Source organism: Macrobrachium nipponense, chromosome 7 (assembly GCF_015104395.2).
Source record: "Macrobrachium nipponense isolate FS-2020 chromosome 7, ASM1510439v2, whole genome shotgun sequence".
In the NCBI taxonomy this organism is placed as follows: Eukaryota; Metazoa; Arthropoda; class Malacostraca; order Decapoda; family Palaemonidae; genus Macrobrachium; species Macrobrachium nipponense.
The window spans coordinates 114,908,848-114,925,997 of NC_061109.1; the positions used below are offsets into that span (position 1 = coordinate 114,908,848).

At 39.0% G+C, this 17,150-nt stretch overlaps 1 protein-coding gene across 2 annotated transcripts in view; it reads left to right on the forward strand.

The window, feature by feature from the left end:
* Nucleotides 1-14,704, forward strand: part of LOC135217420 (uncharacterized) — an 84,549-nt gene extending 69,845 nt beyond the window's left edge. For both annotated transcript variants that reach the window (XM_064253269.1, XM_064253270.1), the window contains exon 4: nt 14,488-14,704. In XM_064253269.1, coding sequence (XP_064109339.1) covers nt 14,488-14,565 — 78 coding nt within the window. In that variant the 3' untranslated portion in view covers nt 14,566-14,704. The remainder of the gene's footprint in view (nt 1-14,487) is intronic.
* The last annotated feature ends 2,446 nt before the right edge of the window (nt 14,705-17,150 follow it).

Sequence of the window (17,150 nt, forward strand, 5' to 3'; positions counted from 1 at the left end):
TAATTGGTAGAAAGTTTTAGTAAAAATCTAATGTACTGTGTTTACTGATAAGTAGTGTTTTTCAAATTCCAGTAATGAATATTAATTTTTATAATTTACTAAGTAATTTAATTTACCATATATACTCGCATATCATGCGACCCCCAAATTTTCACCCTCAAAAAATTATTTCATCACGTATCTCACTTATCATGCGAGTTAAATTTATGAGGCCATAATTTAACTATAGGCTAACCTCTTTTCCTCCTCTTTATCTATTCCATTTTTAAGTTAGGCTAACCCCTTTTCCTCCATCTCATAATCTATCCCATCTTCTAGTTAAGTTTAAAAAAGTAAAAGAGAATGCAAAAAGTATTGGTAGTAATGATATACTTTTTTGGAAAATGCATACAGCCAGAAACAGCTGATTTGTTGTGAACAACCAATCCTATAAAAACAGCCCTTTTGCTTGCATTTCAACCATTGTACGATAGTTACATTACAAATGACGTTAATGAGAATAGGATTGATATATTTTTACATTACAGGTAGTAGTCGACTTACTACCGCAATTGATTACGAACAACCAGTCATAAATCGATGTGGACGTAAGTCGGCCCATGTTAATTTACCGTAAGAATATTATGCTAGCGTAGCCTACACTAGGGTAATCAGTACCATCTTTACATATAGGGTAGCGTAGCGTACACTACACAGCATACTTTATACATATATGGCATACTAATTATTAATTTCAGCTACTTCTATAGGTTCAATGCACATTGGCTTATGATGATTCAGTACAAAGAGAAATTGAATAACATTTAACAAATTAGCCTCGCCTAAACGTTGATGATGATATTGTGGTACATATATCGTATATATACCAATACAGTAGCCTAGCCTTCAGTATACTGCATACTACATATACGATATAATTTAGAAATTTATTAATATAAGCCAATTTTTTAGTTTCAATGCATTCTACTATAACATATCAGCGGGGGGAAAAAATGGACACAAAACAGGAATCAGATTCAGACCGACATCGGCATACCTAATTGAGCAATGTCAGGCTGCTGACAGCTACGTATATTTACGAAATAAATACACAATGAATATGCATCTTGTCTGATTCTTTTAAAAAGTTATACATTTACAGTATCCAATAATATTGTATGTATTCTCATGTTATTGTATCATAAAATACTAACAAAGTGGTCAGTGTTTTGTTTGGAAATCAGTTGATGGCAAATAAAAGTTTATTTCTCCGTATTTAACTCATTTCGGAGCGAATTGCCTTTCTTCTAGTTAGCAGAAAATATCTAGATACTCTACTTATATGAGACAAGGTGATTTGTCATTATACAAAGTGTTTTTAAGTCGAAATATGGATTTATTATGTCTCATGAACTAAAGTATTTTTTTCGTTAACAGATTGCGTTGTGGGCATGTTTATTGTGTAAAAATATTACGTAATTCCGTTCGCTATTTTCACTTCATTTCATCGTAGTACGAACTTTACCGTTACGATACTTATCTTTTATCGGCGTGAAAACAATAGTAAAATGTGTTCTTTCAAGACTTGAAGTTTTGATTAAAATAATTTTCTCTCAATTTTATCTACGATTGTGTTTGATGGCATAAGTTTACTGGAGTTATATCCTTGTTGCTGGTGCATGATAATAGTATTATAGCCTTACTCGCTATGGGTAAAAGATCGGCAAGGGCATATACTGCTAAATTTAATCTGTAAGTTTTAGTTGAAGATGGGGAAAGAATGTTGATCCGCTAACGACTGTTATCATGCATTGGCAACGTGGATAAAACTTTTACAAACTTCGGTATAGTACCATCAAACTTGACCTAAAACAAAATTTGAGAGAAACATGTTTTAATCAAAACTTTTGGGCATGAAAAGAACACACTTCACTGTTTTCACTCCAATAAAAGATAAATACGTAAAGCTCGTAGTATTCTGATGAGATCAAGTGAAAATATCGAATGGAATGTTGATTTTTGTTTACGCAATAAACATGCCCTCAGCGCCATTTGCTAACGAAAAAATAACTAAATTTCATTCACAAACGATACGTTTTCAAGTGATATTTCCACTTGAAAACACTTTGTAATACGTAAAATAACCTTGTCTCATATAAATAGATTATCTTGAGATTCATTTGCGTCAATTAGAGGCAAGAAAGTTGCTCTGATTTGAGTTCAACACAGCAAAACAAACTTACTTCACAATCGGCCTCAGCTGATATCCAAAACAAAATAATGATTGCTATGTATTTAATAATACAAACAAATAGTAATGTGAAAATATATAATATTATTAGATTCAGTGAAGTAAAACAAAACTTTTTAAAATATCCATGGAAAAGATGCATGTCTATTATGTTTGTATTTTATCATATGATACTAATATATGATTATTACTTACTCAAATTTTATATCTCATGTAAGATGTGACCCCCTTAAAATTAGCTCCAAAATTAGGGCTTCAAAAGTGGCATGATACGCGAGTATATATGTTACGTTATAAAAATTTGGTTCATTTGTGGAACAAACCTGTCTTGACAATAGGATAATCTTCTAGTGCAAGCTTGAAACTGGTTAAAAACAATCAAAGATTGTAATGGAAGGAATCTGTGGCATCTGGCAACAATGCGTATATGTGGTAAAGACTGGACACTTGACTATGTTTGCATCCTGTGACGCACTTAGTCTTTCTTCGCCATCCTTGGAGTAGTCTTACTTCGACCTCCTTGGAGTGTGGATGTTTGCATTTGCTCTCCTCCTGCCCAAGCTGGTTTCTTTGTTTTCCCTGCGATTTATTCATGCTTTTGGGTATGTGTGCCATCTGTGTTATGGATTCACCCAAGACTAGGACCTGTTAGCTCATGTCTGGGAGTGCAAGGATTTCCCTGTTCCAGGTGTTTAGCTTCTCTTACTGACCTCCATTCGACTTGCAGCAGGTGCCGTTCAATTTTTTGTAATATTGCTAATCCTTTCCCAGAATATTTGTTCCTGGCCTGTGCCGCTGTGGACAGTGCTGCTTCCCCTTCTTCCAGAATTTTTCCTTCTGCTTCATCCAACGTTGATGCCCTGTCTCCTTCCTTTTCTTCCATTGATTCATCTTTCACATATCATGGCTGCTTGCCTTCCTGCTCTAGCTCCCCCAGCTGTTCTCCCTTCTCCTGGCCTCCACTACTTTGGCTCGCGTGTGCTGCAGCTTAGTGGGATACCATCAACAACTATGACGAATCCTGGGTTGTCCTTTATCTTGCCGTCAGCGAGGCTATTGACACTGGCTGTCAGTCTGGATGCTGAGACATCACTCCCAGTGACCTTCCCACCTGTGATGTCTGCTTCGGTGACGTCACTCCCTCCACTTGTTACTGTGACATCACTACCAGCCTCATCCATGAAATTATATCATTGCAATCGATTGGCAACCCTTCAGAGGCATTCTTTACAGCAATGGTTGATAGGCTGGACTCTATGTTTAGCAAGAGGTATTCCAGAATTTCTAGCAAGAAGTATACAAACATGATGTTTTTCTAATAAAACAAAGTTTTAATTATACTTACCCAGTAATTACATAGCTATAGTTTATGTTATTCGCAGCAGTATAGATTCAAAATTCGCGGTAGCGACACCGATAAGTGTGTAGGTGACACAGTCTCGCTCCCCCTAGCGAGAAGGTTAGGAACAACACAGCCAATTAGCTCATTCCGTTTATGCTTATGTCCATCAGCGGGGAGGAGGGAGGGCTCTGATCATGTAATTACTGGGTAAGTATAATTAAACTTTGTTTTATTATAAAAACATCATTTTTAATTATGCAACTTACCCAGTAATTACATTGACAGGAAGTGGGATAAATGGACATACTCTACTCTAAAATGTTAAGTCATGTAATGAATTAGAAATAGATAAGTTGCTAGCATTGAAACAATGCTTGTTGTTCCTTGTTAGTTAAGAGAGCTTGCAGTAGAGACTGCCTTTGGTTGGTGCTCAACTTAACCTGTAGTGGTGCGGCAGTAAAGCCGAGGATTGCCTCTATTTAAGGGGGAGCCTTGTAGCAAGGATGATTCCAATTGCTCACAAGGACTACAATTTGCCCTTGCCCTGGGCACAGTACCATAACAAAAAACAACCAGATTATTATGTCACCTACACTCAAGTAAAACCCACAACCCGTCCACTATGTGTCGGGTGCTCTGGGTACATTGTACCCTCTTGGCTCCCTAAACTTCGATCCTTCGCTACCAGGTGAAGGTTCGGACAATAGGAGGGAATCCTATGCTTTCTTCCTCAATACCATGCCAGTAATTAAAATTTTCAAGGTACTGCCTACATTAGCAATTTTCCAAAAATTTCTCTTACTCCATGGGAAATGATGAATGATCACACTACCAGTAGGTCGAATGCACAATGGACGTATGAGATATATAGCTCTTAAAAGCTAATGAGGTAGAGGTTGTACTTAATGTCATTAGCTTTGCTAACAAGATGTAAATGCTTCTCTTAAATCTGAGTCTCAGAAGAAAAAGACCATTAGGGTAAATGGCAAGATGTCCTAATCCGAGGACGAGACGCATATGTCCTCACCATAACATCTTGGGTTAAATCTGGTCTGGGCTTCAGGTTCTAGGAAACACCAGACCATCTAGCCAGAGTTCCACTCTTCTCCCTGCAATAAAGCACTTGACTGTAGTTGCCGTCCAGTTCCTATCAGAAGGAGCTAGTTCTGCTAAAATACAACACAGTGGGAAGATTTTGCTTCTTGTGGCTTAATTAAACTGCCAGGATGCTGAATTTCCCTTGTATGAACTTGTTAGGATTCTGGTGTGGTTCCTGTCTGTCCATAGCAGAAGGGTTCTTGCTGCTTCCCAGAGAGAAAAAATGCTTTCCTCCCTGTTTCTTGATGTAAGGGAGGGCTGTCCGAGCAGACAGTTACTACTTTATTGTGGACCAGATCCGCAAACTTCTAATAGCATGGAATGTCCCCAATACTCTGTCTCCCCAACCTGGATTGGACGTATCTGAATAGAATACCAGGTTGGGTCTCAGAGGAAGAAGGGACTTCCCTTCTGATCTCCACCAAGACAGGTCCTCCTTTACTTCAGATGTTGCCTGGAACACAAATGAGTCTGGAAATTTTCTCTTTCCAGTTATCTTTAGGAAGGGCTGGAGATTCCTCGTGTGAAATTGCCAAACGACAAAAACTGTTCTATAGAGGCTAGGGTGCCCAGCAGGCTCCTCCATTCCTTTGCTGAGCAATCTTTAAGGGCTAGCAAATGGTCCACCTACTGAAGGCATGACTCCACTCTTTGTGGGGATGGAAAAGCCCGAAAGCATCCGAGTCTATCCTCATCCCCAAAAAGACAAAATCCAAACGGGAGACTAACTGTAACTTCCTCAAGTTTATCAGAAGTCCCAACTCCTGCCAATGATGGAATTTTCTGCACATCCTCTGTGAACTTCTATGAATGTGACCAAAGAAGCCAATATTCCAGGTAAAGAGACATTTTTTATCCCGACTAGTTGCAGCCATTAACAATGGGGGCTAGGCTGAGAGTAGTTAAACACTTGTGTGGCTGTTGAAAACCCAAAGCACGGAGCCATAAATTGGCACTCTCTCTGAAGACGAAACGAAGAAACTAATTTGTTTTGTTTTGGTTTGTTTGTTTGTTTGCTTGTATGGTGCTTTTACATTGCATGGAACCAGTGGTTATTCAGCAATGGGACCAACGGCTTTACGTGACTTCCGAACCATGTCAAGAGTGAACTGCTGTCACCAGAAATACACATCTCTCACTCCTCAATGGAATGGCCGAGAACCGAACCTGCGACCACTGAGGTGTGACGCCAGTACCATACCAATCACGCCGCTGAGGTGTTGAAACTTCTTTGAGCCTCGATGAATTGGGATATGGAACTATGCATCGTCCATATCGATGGACACCATCCAGTCCCCTTGATGAAGGAACAAAAAACTGTCTGATTCTTTCCATTATGAGTTTTTGTCTTTGGACAAAAACATTCAAAGTGCTCACCTCTAACAAGGGCCTCAAGCCCCCTGAGGCCTTGGGGGACTTACTAATAATCAGTTATAAAATCCAGGAGTTAGTAGGCTACTAATAACTCTAAGGCATGGCCTTATTCTGCAAGTGATGAAACTTCTCTTGACTGGGCAATAAATGTCTGAATTCTGAATTTTCAGAGTACGCTAAAGCTATTGGAGAGCTGAATAAGGGTGGAACATTCTCGTAAAGAATGTTGTAGCCTTCTCTCAACATTATACGATCCAAGGTTCTGCTCCTCTTGCTTCCCAGTTCATTCAAATTGGCAGAACCTTTCCCCTGCAGGTGCCCGGAGGACTGCCTCTTCATTTCTTAGCAGGAATTTGGAGGAGGATTTCCTAATGGTTCGAGGGTTGATACGTCCTCTTCCCCCGATCTATGGAATGACCTAGAACTTCCTTGCCATGAAAGAGCTGAGCGCACGTGGAAGGAGAAGGGTGTGAGCTAGTAGTGGTAACGCCAGAATACTTGGTTGAGTGAGAGAGAGATAAAGTCCGGGGTTCACTTCATCTGGAGGTCAGAAGCTACCTGTGATACACTATTTGGTGGTGAAAGAACATGAGATCTCTCGTCTTCTTCAGAATGCCCAACATAAAAGAAGGTAATTCCATGGAACTGTCGTTAAAGGTTCGTAAAAATTCTCATCCAGCACCGAACATTCCTTGATCTAAGTGGTACTTGAGACCAGTGAGCGCTCTTGAAGAAGAGGTAAAACATGCACCAGTAGGCACTACTGCGACAATGAGCGCTCAATCACTTGTTGAAGCCTAGGCGCCAATGGATGGTCTTCCACTCTTGCCCCAATGGGAGGCTTGAATTACTTTAGATACAGAAGGCAGGACAGAGTCCCTTCCTGCTCAAGAAGGACGCACAGTCACCAAGAGATGCTCAATTGCTGTACACTTTTTAAGAGCTAGATTCTAACACAAAGGAACTATCTGGAATAGGGAGCATAGGAGGAAAGAGGTCTGGCGCCAACAGACAATCAGAACTTTCCCTGCATGCAACCTTATCTGATGGACACCCAAAGGACAACTTCCTCGAATCTAGGAAAAGGGTATCCTTTCACTACACTGACCCTCTAAGCCATTGTCATTGTGTGAAAAGCATTCTGGACTGTCCCAGAATCTGCAAGAAGGACGTTGGTCCTCTTGTAACACTCTGGTCTTCTTGGGAGGGACAGAACGCAACATATTACGAGTCCTCCTTTACAGTGGAGGAGACACTGCAATAAAGCGCCACTGGCTCAACCCACTTGTGGAAAGACAAAACACTTCCTTATAGATGCCTTTTCAATGGCACTATGTCACGACCTGGGATTTAACAACAGGACCGCCTAAGGGGGCGACTGTCCGTGGGCAAATCCCACTGACCTCCTTTGGGCTACCAGTATGCCTCTTCCCAGGTGCTGGGAAGTTTGACAGGGACCTTTGCCTAGGAGAATCAGGGGACAAACAGCACCTTCTCCACTGCACAACACTTCCTTTTCACAGGGTTAACATTGCTAATCTCAATACCACTGGCAATGATATGGGAAGGAGGCGAGGGAGACAAGCAAAGGAGCATGTGGTACAAATTAAATTTTTATAATAAAAATGACATTTATAAAATAATTTTTAATAATACCTATCCATCAACTACACAGCTATAAGTGGAACTTATAGCTGTATAACCACTGGACAAGTTATATAATTAAAATTAAAGAGCTAGTAGCAGGAGAGAAAAAATAACTGGGATTGAGTGTTATCTGACTAGGTGTCCATGTATCACAAAAAAACTACTTGAATACCTGTGTAGCTACAATACTGAGAGCTCGGAACTGCTGGATGCTTGGCGCCATGGATGCAACTTCGCGCTCGGCGCCATGTTCATACTAGGCGCCTGGTGCCGCAGATCCACCGGACGCTCGTGGGCGCTACTAGGGTCAACTGTACGCTGCCACAGATCCGCTAGACGCTTGTGGACGCTACTAGGCGTCCACTACTGGGCTCAGTAAACTATGAGATAAATGCATGAGATAATCTTACATCAAACATATGGCTAAAGATAAGATCAGCCCGAATAATTCGGCCCAGTTAGGCCTAAAGCTTTGAAGGCAAGCATACTCTTTCGTCATTCTAGCTACTTAACAGTTTTGATTTGATTCAAGCTAAGGCCGCATGCTAAATCAACATTACTTTGTTGCCTTAATGGTTTTAAGTACAGCCCTCTATAGGGGTGTTCTCTCTGTAGTGGGCTCTTGTACGTTTTCAAGTTGTTTCCAGTAATACTATTACATCAACAATAAAAATATCAATAATAATAATTTTATTCTTGTTTTTAATAGGATTTCAATAGACCGCCCTCCGAAAATCCATAACTAATTCTCTCCTGCTACATTAAACTTTTACACTGAAGTTGAAAAGATTGATAAGCATTTAAATATATTGCAAATTTGTTCAGTAGCAGACATGCTAACAAGCTAAAGTGGTGAAAACACCTTAAAACAATAATTATTAATCCTGCCAACACGTTTTTGCGGAAATAAAATTCAACACCAACATCGTTCTGATAACGAATGCAATGTTTACATTATTATGCTACTCTATCCGGAAGATAGCTAATGCAGGGTTTCCACTATTACACAACTTCCTTATTAGTTAAGTGACATCTCACTTTGTTGCATTACTCATTGTGAAAATGATTTAATCAAAAGATCGCTACTGAAACATGTTATCGAACAATATCTGATTGCTAACAAGCGTAAACATTGGTCCAATACAACCAATGTTTACATATTATAGTTCGACACTCGTCAAATAGTAGTTGACTAATTAACTGCAAGTCGCTGTAAATGTGAACTAAAGATGTACTACTTCAGTGATATGCAATAAAACAAGGAAAAAACTCATCCTGAAGCTTTTGGCTGATGTTATTCCACTCTCGGTTTGTATACCGAAATCTGGTAAATGACCGGCGAAAATTTAATAACTGCTGCCGACACCAGATGTTTACACCAGGAGTCGCAGAAACGGAATGAGTTAATTGGCTGTGTTGTTCCTAACCTTCTCGCGGGGGGGGGGGGGTGGGGGGGGGGGGGGGGGGGGGGGAGGCCGAGACTGTCACCTACACACATATCGGTGTCGCTACCGGAAATTTTGAATCTATACTGCATTCTTATTGCATTTTTCATCAAAAAACCTCCAAATATTGATTATTTTGCATTTTTGGTGTCATATTTCTTCTGCCAGATCAGAGTTGTAGACATCGTAACCCTGGAACATGCGTCGTAACCCTGGAAGTAATTTCAAATGAATTTAATTGAATAGCGCCTTAACCTCGGAACATTGTAAGCCGAACCCATCGTAACCCGGGGACTGCCTGTACAGGATTTTTTTTTTGTCTAATGTATATATTGTTCCGACATGTAATGCAAACCCTCGGTCCTTTAACATAAGGAAAGTACTTCGGCGTAGCTGGAATTATGGCCGTTGAATCTTGAACAAGGTGGTTAGGCGGCTTTCAGCCGTCTTTCGATGAAGACGTATGTTTGTGAGCTCCAGGTGATTGGTCGTTGATCTTTTTTCCCGGTGGGATCCTGTGTGTGTGTGTGTTTTAAATAATTATGCATATACGGTGTTTGATATTAAACCTTAAACGCCGAAGCGGTATTTTAAAAATCGTCTCCCGTTTGCCGGCGGCGTTTGCAAGTGAGCACCAAAGTGGAAAATATGTTTTTTCAAAAAATCACAGCACACTTAGTTTTCAAGATAAAGAGTTCATTTTTGGCTCCTTTTTTTTGTCATTGCCTGAAGTTTAGTATGCAACCATCAGAAATGAAAAAAAATATCATTATCATATATAAATATTGGGATATATGACGGTGCAAAAAAAATTTCATATATAATTGTATACAAATCGCGCTGTGAGCAAAACTGTTGAAGCTAACGAGTTAATGTTTTTTTCATTGTATTGTACACGAAATTGCGATCATTTTGGTACATAACACATTGTAAAACGATCAAGGCAACAGAGAAAATATTATCACAAAATGATGCATGAATTTGTAACGTGCAGACGTAAAAAAAAAGCAATTTTAAAAAATTCACCATAAATCGAAATATTGTACTAGAGACTTCATGTTTGTTGTGAAATGAAGGTAATTGATTGAATATTACTAGACTGTAAGTGTTGTAGCTTACAATTGCAGTTTTCGACCATTTCGGTCGAGTTAAAGTTGACCGAAGGAAGAATTTTTTCTATTTATCATTATTTATATGAAAATATTTCAGAACTGATAAAAAGCTACAACCATGGGTTGTTTTTTGTTGTATTATACATGAAATTGCACACATTTTCATATATAAAACTTTATGCAACGGCTAATTTAAAATGGTGCAAACATTACGACAATCGGACGAAAAAAATTTATATTTTTTCGGAAGTGTTACCGCTCGGATGTAAGGAAAAAGTTTATTTCATAAATTCACCATAAATCAAAATATTGTGCTAGAGACTTCCAATTTGTTGCAAAATAAAGGTAAATTATTAAATATTACTAGAATGTAATAGTTTTAGCTTACAATTGTGTTTTTTTACCATTTCGGTCGAGTCAAAGTTGACCGAAGGTTGAAATTTTGGCACTTATCGTTATTTATATGAAAATATTTCAAAACTGATAAAAGCTACAACCATGGGTTGTTTTTTGTTGTATTCTACATGAAATTGCGCACATTTTCATATATACTAAAACTTTATGTAACGGCTAATTTAAAATGGTGCAAACGTTATGACAATCGGACGAAAAAATTTCTGATTTTTTTCGGATGAGTTACCGCGCAGACGTAAGGAAAATGTTATTTTTATTCATAAATTCACCATAAATCAAAATATTGTGCTAGAGACTTCCAATTTATTGCAAAATAAAGGTAAATGGTTGAATATTACTAGATTGTAAGAGTTTTAGCTTACAATTGCGTTTTTCAACCATTTGGGTCGAGTCAAATTTGACCGAAGGTTGATATTTTGGCACTTATCGTTATTTATATGAAAATATTTCAAAACTGATAAAAGCTACAACCATGGGTTGTTTATTGTTGTATTTTACATGAGATTGCGCACATTTCCATATATAAAACTTTATGTAACAGGTAATTTAAAATGGTGCAAACATTACGAAAATCGGATGAAAAAATTTATGATTTTTTCGGAAGAGTTACCGCGTGGACGTAAGGAAAAAGTTTTTTCATAAATTCACCATAAATCGAAATATTGTGCTAGAGACTTCCAATTTGTTGCAAAATGAAGGTAAATGATTGAATATTACTTGAATATAAGAGTTTTAGCTTACAATTGCGTTTTTCGACCATTTCGGTAGAGTCAAAGTTGACCGAAGGTTTAAATTTTGGCACATCGTTATTTATATGAAAATATTTCAAAACTGATAAAAGCTACAACCATGAGTTGTTTTATTGTTATATTCTACATGAAATTGCGCATTTTCATATACAATACTCCATGTAACGGCTAATATAAAATGGTGCAAAAATGATGTCAAAGTGATGAAATAATTTCTGAGATGTGTCGCTGATGCTTTTTAGTGCAAGAAGAATGAAATTCGCGCTTGCGCGCCTGGGTAACGATTGTAAACAAAACAATGCCTTGATCCGTGAGCTCCCAGCATCCCCCAAGGCGCGTGATTCAAAAGTTTTCGGGTAGTAGGCCTATAACTATTTTTCCGCGAATTTTTAAAAAAACTTTTTTATATCGACGTACCATACGTCCAATCGGCACCCAACAGACAATTTATATCGATGTTTAATACGTCCAATCGACGTTAAAGGGCTAAATATATCTCGTATTTGTAGGTGTGCAATTGTTCATTGTCCACCCCGAATTGTAGATGTATAACAGAAGACATCTGTTCCCTGCCCTGCCAGCTCTACTTCCAAGTATATAGATGTCCTCCCTGGATAAAGCTGGGAAGAAGAAGAAGATGATTCAGCCCATGAGAAGCGGTTCTTCAGGCAGTACAATCCCTGTGTTTTCATTACTGAAAAGCGCTCCGCTTTCATTGCAACTCCAACTTCTCACCGAACAGCAATGAAGTAGCGGTTTAGTGTTTTCAGTCCTCTGTAAAATAACAAGGATTAAGCCGTCTTCGTGGGTTGGTATCATCAGCGGGACTTTTCTACGTTCAGGATCTTGAGAGTTAACTTCTCTCGATTCGGCTGTGAAGATGTAGGTCGGCATTCGCTTATCACCTTTGTCTTCAACGGCACATAGTATTGTTTCTCCTTAGTTGAGATTCAACTACTATGAGAACTTCTGTCTTGCCATCAGGGACCTCGGTCTCTAGAAGGCAATTGACTTTCGTCTGTTATGCACATGCCTTGAGAGAATCATCATCTTGCCTTCCAGTATCGGTGGTAACAGATAGACGATTTGTATGGTCTCTCGGCATAGCCCCTCAAAAGACGAGGGTCACGTGACTACGTCTCGGATGCATGGACTGCTCACCTCACATAACCAAACACAGTCAGTCGGCAGCTGTCGAAGCATCTGATCCCGTCACGAACTACGCTGTGGACTTTGTATCGGTTGATCCAGATCAGTCATTACTTTGTCCTTCTGGCGTGTTCCGGTACCTGTAACTATCGACTCCCACCATGGAGTGTCGGTGTCTTTATCCATTGTGGAGACGACGAGACCGTGAGAGACTTCGCCGCAGTGGGATACGAGACCGCGAGAGAGAGACTACGCTGCAGTGGGATACGAGACCACGAGAGATTTCACTGGAGATGGATAGACCAGTAGATGGGTATTGGACATCACTCCGAAGAATATGTCGGACAGGAAGATGGATAGGTCATTGCGACCATATCTTTCTTTCCCTTCGGAACTGCCCACAGGTTCTTGGAACCTCATTTTCCTGAACCAGTGGTGGATGCTTGCAAGTTGTGTTTGCTTACCCAGCTCCATCAAGAGGACAAATTGCATCTCGTCCATGGTGTGCAGTTGTAGAGGTAAGAAGTATGTGAGAGTGACTGGCTCTCCCCCTGCTATGCCTCGTCCTTCGGATTGAGGATAGGACTCGAACTCACACTGGCTGGTCGGATGATTGATGTGGTAAGCTTACACATAGAACATCTTTTTTATGATTTTTATCAGAATCATAGAAGCAATCCTGCTCCTTCCTCTAGCAAGGGGAGTAAGGAGACTGACAATAATGCAAACCCTTCCAAGAACTTTGCATTAATGTCTCCGACGCCAATATTCTTCACAGCCCTTTTTCAGATGAGTTATGATTCCTCACTAATTTCGAAAAGGCCCAATAGTCTGACTCTTGATCATGCAGCTCCTATAGTCCGATCAAGTTGTCAGAGGCAGCAGGGCACTCTTCCTCGCTCTTACGACCAGGAGGAGTAGCCTAGGTGCGCAGAACTCCAGTCAGTCTTAGAGGCTCACTCAAATTCCTCCCACCAATCAGTGAGTCTTCCTTATGTTAAAGGACCAAGGGTTTGTATTACTTGTCGGAATAAATCACAATTTGTCGTAAATTGTATTTTTCCTAACTATACAAACCTGAGGTCCTTTACAGATATGCCCACCTCATGCCACCCCTCAATCTGAACCTGGGCTGAAAGGCAAAGTGGAGTGTTTACATCCAGGCAGGCTAGCCTGCCCCACCATAGTTACTGCCTAACCACCTTGTTCAAGATTCAACGGCTGTAATTCCAGCTACGCCGTAAGTACATTCTTTATGTTGAAGGACCTCAGGTTTGTATAGTTAGGAAAAATACAATTTACGACAAATTGTGATTTTTTCTAATTCATAAATTGTCCAGGTACTAGTTCTGAACCCCGAAGTGGAGTGAATGTTAGAATGGACATTAGCAGATTTGTAATTCTTATGAGTTTTGTTACCTAAAGATGAATAATAATAGTACTTCTAATGCACGTTGTGTAAGAATTTAGCTAGAAGACTCCCGGCATAAGCACGTCCCATCATCATATGAAAAACACTGTTCTTTGCATACAGTGTCTCCCACAGTTCTTCAAGGCCACTTCCAGCTATTTGGTTGAAGACATTTTCAGTGTGTTTCAGTTAGTCTCATCTCAAAGACTAATTTTTTTTTTTTTAATGAAGGGTAATATCAAATATCTTAACAGAAACTTGTAATTTAGATTTTTTTTTTTCACTGAGAGTTTTGGAAAGACTTTGTTAGTGTGCTACTTTTGGTATGTATGCTGGTGTTGCCCACCCCCAACATGAACTGGCAGTACTATTAAACCTGGTGTAGAGTTATCTGTTTGAAAACGAAGAAAATTAATTTTCATGCTGGTATTTGATGATGATCTGTGAGGAAAGTGCATTTATTTGTACTAAAGTATGTACCTGTTCAACACTAATAAAACATTTTTATTTTGACAGATTCATCAGCTTGAATTGTCCCAAGATAGCAGTGAGAAGGAGAAAAATAGCAGTGAAAAGGAGAAAAAAGTTACTTAACATTAAAAAGGTAGCCATTATGAAAATATTTTAATTTAAAGGTAACATTATATACAGACTTGACTGTTTCATTTAAACTGTTAAATCACTCATAATAGACTTGTATAACTGGAGAAAAAATTTAATTGCCAACAGGAAATGTGTATTTTTTACCCATTTAATTGAAAGTATGAAATATAATATCAGGATTAGTTTTTCTGTCCTTTGGTTTATAGAAAAATAATCAATTTACTACGAAAATTATTAACCAGCCATCCATTTCATGTTCACATTTTGTTGTATGGGTAATATTTGAACTTTGAGCAGCTGACATGCTAGTTACAGCATTATATTTATTCCAGCAGGAATACAACCACCACCTTTTATAAAGTAGTATTCTTTAGCAAGAACTGGAATTGGTTGTTGAAACTTGGTATCAGGGTAGTTAATTGGTGGTAGGTGGGTGTGTATGGTGATAAACCCACTCGTATACCATGATCAAGCTACAGTTGAGGTAAGATGTTTTGCTGCACTCTGACAGACTGGAACTTTGGTAATCTTTTTTACTATATGCATGGTGTTTGCACTTTTTGTTCACCATGGATTTAAACAATGAAAGGTGTGTAGGATACAAACGAGTGTTTGGTCTCTCGCATGACAATTTTTATATATTTTCTCATAATTATACCCATGGGTTGCTGTTGGTTTCAGTTCTTATCGTTTATGAAAGTGTCAGTTGTAATTGTAATTTTGCAAAGTGCAAAGAAATATTAGAAAAGACACGTAATTATATCTCTTCTGTCAACGGTTCCAAGAGAAATTCCCCCTTGGCACAGCCTCATGTGGAAAAGTTCCACCAGTTGGTAGGGTCTATCACTTCACGGCTGGAGCTGTCGAGTATCTCCTGAGAGCGCAAGACTTTTCTCACAAAGCAGCAGGCCAGATGTCCAACTATCTCAGGAGGTCTTCGTCAGCCATTTACTTGGGTAAGTGAGCCGTCTACTGTGATTGGGGTTGTTGATGGGGTTTTTCTCCACTCAGTACTTCAGTTCAGCGAATAATGGATTCTCTTATCTTTCTCAGAAATGAGAAAGATCTTTCCATCTCGGCTGTCAGGATATAGGGCTGCCCCTTGGGGTTGGTCTTGTGCCTGAAGGGCGTAGATATCTCTTCATCCTAGGAAATCTGAACTCAATCTCCGATGTGGGATTATGCTCTGGTCCTGATTAGTCTCACTCTAGCTCCATTTGAGCTACTAAGCAAATTCTGAAAGACTAAAACATTACTATGTTCCCAGAGAATGTGTAACTAAATAAAATCAAAGATAAATAAAACAGTGTTATAATACAAATGCTTTCAAAATATCTTTTATATAACAAATGTAAAATGCTAAAGAACAAAATGTAGCTGGCCTCTCTCTCCCTGAAGGGGCAATATCCCCTTGGGAGACGGACCAGCATTACACATAACACAGCCAATGTCAAAGCAGAGGAAAGGCGTAGGGCGCATCTTCTGCAATTTTCATCTGTCCCAAAAGAACATGAATACAGGAATCCTGGAAGGCCATCTAAAAAAGTTGATGCTGACATGACTTCTGAGCTGATAAATATGAAACAAACCACAGGGTTAGTTAAAAAAAAAAATAAACTGGGGGTGGGGGGGGAGAGCAGAGCAAAAGTCAACTCTCCAAGGCAATTAAAGAAAGACTGATGTGTCACAAGGTATCGTTCCATCATGCTTTGTTCTAGCTGGCTCAGGGAGGTGTCAGCAGTTTTCATGACACATACAACCAGCTCAGCTGTAGTAGATAGTCCTAGGTCATCTGTCATCTCTGGAGAAACTTGTTCTACACAGGTACTTCCACCTACACTTGTTTCACTGGCAATTCAAGTGGCATTAGTCAGCCTCAAGTAACCTTGTTGGTGTTCTGTTCTTCCGTTCTTGCTACCTTGGAAAATGCCATACAGCAGCCCCTGAGACATTGGATATCTAAGTCTCTTAGAGTGAGGGTTCAGATACAATGAATTCAATATGATTGGAATGAGTGCTGACAAACGAGTAAACTGTAATCTTGGCACATAAGAAAAGTGAATTATACTAGCTGAAACATTTGCTTCCCATATTTAATATCTAATAGTGTTTTCATGACACTTTCAAAACATCTTTTCTTACAAGTTCATTGTCTGTTACAAAATAGCCTGAGAATTTAGTACCATTTTTCCATGGACAATCAATACATCTGCAAGCTTTAGTTTATTGAGACTTTCTCTTGAAAGCATCTTGTAATTTCATGTTGAGATGCTTTAACATGAGCTGTTGTTCACTGCCATTTAGTCACATAAAGGTTTTGTAGTGAGGATTGTAATTAGTTTCACATAAAGGTTCTGTAGTGAGGATTGTCATATGCATTTTCAGTTCATATCATCACCCAGAAGAGGTAAAAAAAATCAATGTTAGACTTATATATTAAAAAATGTATTGGATTCCTGACAGTTTGTTGTGCTACCAACAACTACCAATCATGGATTTTTCTTTATGGCCATTACTTGGTTCACTTTATTCTTCATTCTTAATGGACTGTTGTAAGTTTTTAGTGTGACTGATCT